The 8,036-nt window shown below is 41.2% G+C and overlaps 1 protein-coding gene across 2 annotated transcripts; it reads left to right on the top strand.

The window, feature by feature from the left end:
* Positions 1–2,929: 2,929 nt before the first annotated feature.
* LOC139571547 (transcription factor Sox-9-B-like) lies at positions 2,930–7,109 on the top strand. Of its 2 annotated transcripts, none has more exons than XM_071394533.1 (3): positions 2,930–3,714; positions 4,016–4,263; positions 4,763–7,109. In XM_071394533.1, exons 1-3 carry the CDS (start codon positions 3,275–3,277, stop codon positions 5,548–5,550), a joined length of 1,476 nt encoding a protein of 491 aa, XP_071250634.1. In that variant the 5' UTR covers positions 2,930–3,274; the 3' UTR covers positions 5,551–7,109. The 2 variants fall into 2 exon arrangements, with proteins under 2 accessions (XP_071250634.1, XP_071250642.1); XM_071394541.1 differs by having other exon boundaries at positions 4,766–7,109.
* Positions 7,110–8,036: the final 927 nt, after the last annotated feature.

The following is an 8,036-nucleotide window of genomic DNA, read 5'->3' on the forward strand; positions in this document are numbered from 1 at the left end:
TGCATTGTGCACATTCTGCACAAACCACAGTATCACATCTCAACAGTTGAACTAACCTCTCGACAAACAGTGAGGTGTAATGGCTTAAGCCTGCAGTTATTAGAGTCGTATTACCTTGATGAGCTCTGAAATCAGGATAATCATACCTGTTCCAACTGGTGATGAAACAAAAGTAACCTAACCTCCAATTTATCTAATTCTCTCCTTATCCACACCATGTATTTTGGGGGTATAGCGTTTCTGTGGCTTATGTCATCCAGCTTGAGTTGACAGACAGAGGGCCTACTTGCTTGGCCGGCACCGCTTCCAGTCAGCCAATGAGACGGAGCATTGTAATTACAGGTACGGCTGTCAGGCCAATCAGGGTTGATTTGAATGAAAATGCCAGGTCGTGACCCCTGGAGGTTACCTAGCAACACAGGTGAAACCGTATCCTGGCACACTGTTCTTTTTTGGACCATATATTGCTGAAGCGAAACCTTCAGAATTTCAATGAGCACTTTAATTTAGTCTGTTTCTATGTGTGTTGTTCTTAACCGGTGATCCAGCAAAACACTGTTCACACATACAGTAGACCCCATTAGAGTTGTATTGTAACGCCATTATTTGGTTGTAAACCAGGAATATGTAAGCAATAGAAACACTGTACATGAAACATGAACATTACTCCACTGGTTTCTCATCTGGTAACGTCCTTAATGTGTTTGATTGAATACATCAAAAGCCATACCATAAGGACAGTTGGGAGAAAGACACCTGCAATCTGTTTGGTGTCAAACTTCAAGTAGCCCAACAAAGCACATGTGCCAACACATTACGCTGAAAATGACATTTCCACAACAATTTTCCCAAACATTCACTGCTCATCATTACACACACTATTACACACACTACACAACTCAATCACAGTAACAACACAAAAAGTAAAAAGATGATTAGAATTGTGTAATGATACATTGTTATTATCATTTTTGTTATTATTATTACTACTATTATTATCATCATTATTACTAACATTATTATTTAAATATCATTACCATCATTGCCACTGCTGAAGTTTAGAGTGTATGATGTCACTGAATAATGTATAACAGCACTGCATAGTACATCGAAAAAATAACATTCTGTTTCAACCTTAAAAATGTGTATGTGGAACGTTATATTCGGATTAGGTTTCTAAAATGAAATACCCGGATTAGTGACTGAACCCCTCTCTACAAAGCGCCCATTGTCCCAGACCAAACAAGTTCTGGCGCTCGCCCAACAAGGTTGACCTTACTGCTGGTGACACATTTGTTTCGTTTCATTTAGGCAGCGTTATTTATCTGGGTGATACCTACTCTTGTGCTTCATGTCAATCAAATGTTATAATACAGTAGTTTGAAATGTGAAGCAACTCATGCATTGATTATTTAACTTGTGTTATTGATTATTTAACTTGTGTTATTATTGATGCTGTTGTTGTTGTTGTAATTAGTATTACCATATAATAATGATCACGACCTAAATAGATATTTAATAATTTGAGAAATCAACATCAGTAAAATCGAAATTATTGACGAGTAGTCTTGAAAACAACATTAAACATGAGCAAATAATGGAGCAGCGAGAAAGAGAGAGAGAGAGATAGATCACCTTAAATTGAAACATTTAAATTGAGAGGGAAAGCGCAAGAGAGCGAGAGAGAGAGAGAGAGAAAGAGAGATAGAGAAGAGAGAGAGAGATAAAGTTGATAAACAGTATTAGCTGTAGGGCCTATAAGAAAACAAGTATTTGCCAATTAACACTATATTATACCATATAGATACATGGTCATTTTAACAATTAGTTCAAAAATAATTGACCCATTATACAATATGTGCGGACGGAGAGAGTGAATTTAGAAGTATCTCTCATTGCGGTTGCTATGTAGCTCTTACTTATGGATCTATAGGCCTATATACCCACAATAACATCCATGGTGAGGGCGATCATAATGTTTACTATGATTATAAAGTATGTTCAACATTATTTTATGAAGATGAGCATTCATTTCTAATCATCTATAGGTCTACTCACCGTTGACATTATGGGGACGTCACAGCCCTTCAGTGGAGTTTCTGGACTGTTGTCTCCCCCTATTGGTCAAAATAGACGGTGCTGCTGTGCAGTGGCACGGAGAGCAGAGTCGGTGTTGTGTAACAATCCACATGAAATGACAGAAAGCATTCAGCAGGAGATACCACAAAAAGAAGACAGCTACTATGGGCCTTACTGAATTATATTAAGCAGATGTTTCTTTTTATGTAGGTTAATTAATAGGCCTGGCCTGGTTTAACAGTTTCTTTGGCTGAATATTTGAGACGCCAAATCATGTTCAGTAACTGTACTTCTTCATATGAAAATAGCTAGTCAAGTATCAATTTCAAAACGAAACTCTACATCCTCGTAGATGTATTATCAGAATGAAAATACAAGTGCTACAATAAATAAAAGCAAACAATAAAGTAAGAAAATGCACTTGAATAAGACAATAGAGTTGGTCATGTTTTTATGTTTAATACTTTAAGCGAAAGATGGACACATGACAAACTGGTGGTTATACCAGACAATATATATTTGAACTTTTGTATATTTCGTTTTTTGAGTAAAATATAACAATATTGAACACAAACAAGTATCTAGGCAATATGACTCTATGATTACATGCTTATAATAAAGGAATAAATTATGAATTATTGAATAAATGAACATTTTTCGACAAAGTTGAAAGAACTGAACAGATTAACATATTTTATTTGATGTTATTTAAGTCCCTCTCTCTGTTGTTGACTGAAGATTGGGGGGAGCGCAGAGTCAAATTTCGTCTCCGCCTCCTAAAAATGTTCACCCAATCGCTTCCCTCCTGACTTGGACCAGTCTATAAATACAGGCTTCACACTGAAAGTGTATTCATAATTCTCTCAATGATCTTGGAAGTTTGACGCGAACATTAAATTGCGCCTTTATGACAGAAATTGTTTTATTTCCAAGATAAATATACATTAGAGTGCGTTTGCAGCGTGCCTATTCGCAAGAAAACGTGCTTTGAATAGACGACTTTTGGAAGGACTTCACATTAACATTCTGACAGTTTGCAGGAGCGCAGCTTTGTCAACCAATTTGCGCACCGAACTCAGTGACATTCATTGCAGCCCGTGGGCACAGCAGCAGTTGGATTCTAAAGTCTTGAAAGGAAGGAATTTTTCCCTCCAAGAGCAATTCATTGCATTAGCTCAGCGGTCATTTTTTTCGCATGAATCTACTCGACCCCTTCCTGAAGATGTCAGACGAACAGGAGAAGTGTTTCTCTGACGCTCCAAGCCCCAGCATGTCTGAGGATTCGGTCGGCTCGCCGTGCCCGTCTGGCTCCGGTTCTGACACCGAGAATACCAGGCCGTCCGATAATCATCTCTTACTGGGTCCAGACGGCGTGCTCGGCGAGTTCAAGAAGGCTGACCAAGACAAGTTCCCTGTATGTATCAGAGATGCGGTGTCTCAGGTGCTGAAGGGTTACGACTGGACCTTGGTGCCCATGCCCGTCCGAGTGAACGGCTCCAGCAAAAACAAGCCCCATGTCAAGAGACCCATGAACGCTTTCATGGTGTGGGCTCAAGCCGCCCGGAGGAAACTGGCGGACCAGTACCCACATCTCCACAATGCAGAACTCAGCAAAACCCTGGGAAAACTCTGGAGGTAGGTTACAACTCATCATCACTTTTCCCCGCCGTTGAGGAGATTTTTAGTTGATCAACTAATATTGTGCTATTCACAAATAGCTTCTTAGATAAAGCTTGAATTAATAGCAGCGTGAATCAGTTATTTGGAAAGATGTCTGGTGTATAGCTACATTTGCAATTAAATAGTGTAAACTATGGGCATAATTTCGATTCGAATTTGTAGTTTTCAAATATTGGGCTATAATAATAATAGTAATAATTATAGTACTTGTTTCAACACTTCGAAAACGTGTAATATAATACGATACTTGTTCCAGATTACTCAACGAAGGCGAGAAGCGTCCGTTCGTAGAGGAAGCTGAACGCTTGAGAGTGCAGCACAAGAAAGATCACCCCGACTACAAGTACCAGCCCAGAAGGAGAAAATCCGTGAAGAACGGGCAGAGCGAGCCAGAGGACGGCGAGCAAACCCACATCTCTTCCGGTGACATCTTTAAAGCTCTCCGGCAAGCCGACTCGCCCGCGTCCAGCATGGGCGAAGTGCATTCTCCCGGTGAACATTCAGGTAAGAACAATTCATTCGAACAATTCATTAAATTGTCGTTATAGATAATACCAGGTTTACTCAAACTTGCTTTTGGTCGATATAATCATGTTATAATATAATCATGTTAATTAAAGTAGAAAGGGAATCACTATTATGCCGGTGAAATGAAAGAGTTATATATATATATCCTTTATATTGTACATGCCTCTACTATCCTATTGAAAAGGTGAATATCAGTGCTTTTAGAGCCCTCATGAACTGACACACCTGTCAATGATTTGTGGTTTTTACAAGCCGACATGCAAATCTCCCACCTGTCTTTACTCTGCCCACTTATCTCTTCCTCTTTAAAGCACATTAGATAATGACACCATTCCCTTCATGGCGGGAAACTCCGAAATCTTATCTGCACTTTCTTCATTTCCAAACATATCTTTATTAGCTCCCTGGTTGCGTCACTTGTGTCAATAATATCATGATGCAGTGCAGTGAGATTAACTCTTTCTTTTTGGACCAGCAGGCCAGTCCCAGGGCCCACCTACACCACCGACCACCCCCAAAACAGACCTGGCTGTGGGCAAGGCCGACCTGAAGCGTGAGGGCCGCCCCCTGCAAGAGGGCACGGGCCGCCAGCTCAACATCGACTTCCGGGACGTTGATATCGGCGAGCTGAGCAGCGACGTCATCTCCAACATCGAGGCCTTCGATGTCAATGAGTTCGACCAGTACTTACCGCCCCACGGGCACCCCGGCATGCCCGGCGTCAACGGCGCCCAGACGAGCTACACGGGCAGCTACCGCGGCATCAGCTCCAGCTCCATTGGCCAGGTGGGTGCTGGAGGCCATGGCTGGATGCCCAAGCAGCAGCAGCAGCAGCACCCCATCTCCATCCTGAGTGGAGGTGGAGGTAGTGGGGGAGAGCAAGGCCAGAGCCAGGGGAGAACCACTCAGATCAAGACGGAGCAGCTGAGCCCCAGCCACTACAGTGAGCAGCAGGGCTCCCCTCCCCAGCATGTCACCTATGGTTCATTCAACCTGCAGCACTACAGCGCCTCATCCTACCCCTCCATTACCCGCGCCCAGTATGACTATTCTGATCACCAGGGCGGCGCCAACTCTTATTATAGCCATGCAGGTGCCCAAGGCTCAGGGCTCTATTCCTTCAGCAGCTATATGAGCCCCAGCCAGAGGCCCATGTACACCCCCATCGCCGACCCCACCGGAGTGCCCTCGGTGCCCACCCAGACCCACAGTCCACAGCACTGGGAGCAGCAGCCTGTCTACACCCAGCTCTCCAGGCCCTGAGGCCAGAGGTTAGAGATCAGCCCCTTAGTCCTTAGCACAGACTGTCCCATAAGAAACCATCTCCTACCAGAGACTCTTATCTCCCAGAATCCTCGGTGGCCCACAGGCCTCTACGCCAACACCCTCCACCGCCAATAGAAAAACCTTCAAGAACTTTTTCAAAGTAATGAACATTTATTATCTTCGGAAAAACGGCTCACGACAGTGCCTTTTTTAACGCTCGGAGTTGTGATTATATTTTTATAGGTATAATGTTAAAAGAAACTCAGTTTTGAAAAGAGGAATCCTCCGTGAGGATATATTTGTTATAAATATTTTAGTATGTACTGTGTATGTGTTCTGAACTGTCTTTTGGTACTATATCTTTCGGGGGATTTATACGTTTAATGAGGAAGAGATGCTTTAGGTGAACAACGTCCTCCGCGGCCTTACTTCTCGCTCATGTATTTTTGTACAGGAACAGGAAGTCAAAAGAAAATAGTCCCCCTACTCACTGCCTGTCCTCTTTTAATACATTCTGCTTTGATTCTCATGTACATGTCTTATTGTAATTGTTTACGAGATCTTATAAGAACTGAGCAAAGTTGGTGTTTAAATAGTTTATGGCCGTGACTTATTATGTGACCATGTCATCAGTGAATTAGACAAATTATCGCTATTTTCTTGTCGCTGCGTTAGCAATTAGCACATCAGCGCAGGTTATTGTGTTGGGAATGCTAATAGCATTAGAAAGTGCCATATAGTTACACCAGGGGCCTTACTGACTGTTGGTAGATGTGACTGAGAAATGCTTTGTATTGCCTTCATGCCGTTGGTGCCTGTTGAAGCGCAGTAGAGAGACTCTTTACATTAGCGATGCTAGCGCAGCAGTGTAGCCTAGAAACCACAGCTGAGTTCTCACTTCCTGTCTGTCGAGAGATACAGGAAGTGGCCTTTGACCCCCAGCAGTCTCCCTTCCAGTTGTCGTTCCTCTGGCCTCTTATTCCTTCCAGTCTTAACATCTAATTTATTCATTAGCAATTAATTTTATTTGAAAAGTAATAACTATTTTGCATTTTATTCCTTTTTAATTCAGCAGCGACTAATTGAGATGAGAAAATATTAACTTTTCCGCAGATGGGTTAGCTGTTCCGATGTGGTACAAATTGTTCTAAGCATCTTTGTTTATTTATAATTTGTAAATGTTTTCAGTTGAAATAGTTATTTTGATGATCTAGTTGTGTACAGATTACTTCTGATTGTGATCAGAGTTGATCTGAAATATGGAAAAAAGAAAAATCTGTACGTTGTTTAATTCATTCTGACAGATATGGATATCATGGTTATTGGAGCTGTGGCTGCAGTGTGGAGATGTCTTTCTATAGAATCACCAGCAGACTTTTTTGTTTTTGAAAAAAGTTGTGTTCTTTATTCTCTATTCCATATCTTAGTTCTCATGTTGGCATCCTTGTAATTCAACTGAATTCTTGTTTTCCTAGGTAAAACACGTCATTGTCTTAAAAGAAGCTTATCTTTTGTATTATATTGTTTGCAATAAAAGAAAACATATTGAAAATAAACTCTATGGTTCTGTTTCATATATTCAGAGAATGTTATTCTAGATTCAGTATGTACATGCACACTAGCAGGGGGTGAACAGTTTTATCCACTACATTTCTGGAAGTCTCTATTATGTCAACTTACGAGCAGTGGGGTTCCTTTATACCCATAATGCAATGCTTTGTAAGGGAAGTCGACCCACGCTGAGAGAAAACAGTAAGATGGAGAAGTCCTCTAATGACTCAGAATCACATTAAAGAGGAGGTCAGAAACACTCCAGAACCACGGTACTTTATCAAACAGGAGAAAACACTTCACTTATAAAATAAAGAAAAGCAAGCTAAAGTAGAAACAAAACATAACACAATATTAACATTGTACAACATTGAATCCATGTAAATAGACTAGCCAGTTCCTATGCTATAACCTGTCAACTACATAGATAATACCACTGTAGAATCAGAATAGGCCTGCGTGTGTAACTTCAAGGCCAACATTTGACATGTAAAATACCCTGATGAAGGAATGTCCAAAAGGTTTTAACAAACTATTAACTTTAACCCTTACCATAATCCTAACCTTAACCATAACACCAACCTTAACTCTTACCTTAACCATAACCCTAACCCTTATTTTAAACATTTCCCTAACTGTAACCTTAGCAAGCAGTTGCTTATCAACAGATAGTTTGAGCATCTACAGATGGACCATCCAAATAAAGTGTTACTCCAAATTATTTTCAAAGCAAACTTCCATTGTCTTCCCTAGAGATCCTGAATATGTTTACATTGTCAGCTTGCTCCACTCTTTATGTTCATACTCCTTGGTTGGTGAGCCAGGGGGCTACTAGCTACTAGCTTCCTTTCATCCTGTCCTGCAGGCTTCCCATACCATGAGGTCACCGGGCCATCAGTACTACGGCCTATTGGGATGATGTATGTCCACAC

Source organism: Salvelinus alpinus, chromosome 1, assembly GCF_045679555.1.
Source record: "Salvelinus alpinus chromosome 1, SLU_Salpinus.1, whole genome shotgun sequence".
Classification (NCBI taxonomy): Eukaryota; Metazoa; Chordata; class Actinopteri; order Salmoniformes; family Salmonidae; genus Salvelinus; species Salvelinus alpinus.

Bases quoted from the DNA above. Each gene is read 5' to 3' on its own strand.
- LOC139571547 (XM_071394533.1), top strand. From the start codon at position 3,275: ATGAATCTACTCGACCCCTTCCTGAAGATGTCAGACGAACAGGAGAAG. The intron at 3,715-4,015 runs GTAGGTTACAAC...TACTTGTTCCAG, and splicing joins ACCCTGGGAAAACTCTGGAG to ATTACTCAACGAAGGCGAGA. The intron at 4,264-4,762 runs GTAAGAACAATT...TTTTTGGACCAG, and splicing joins TTCTCCCGGTGAACATTCAG to CAGGCCAGTCCCAGGGCCCA.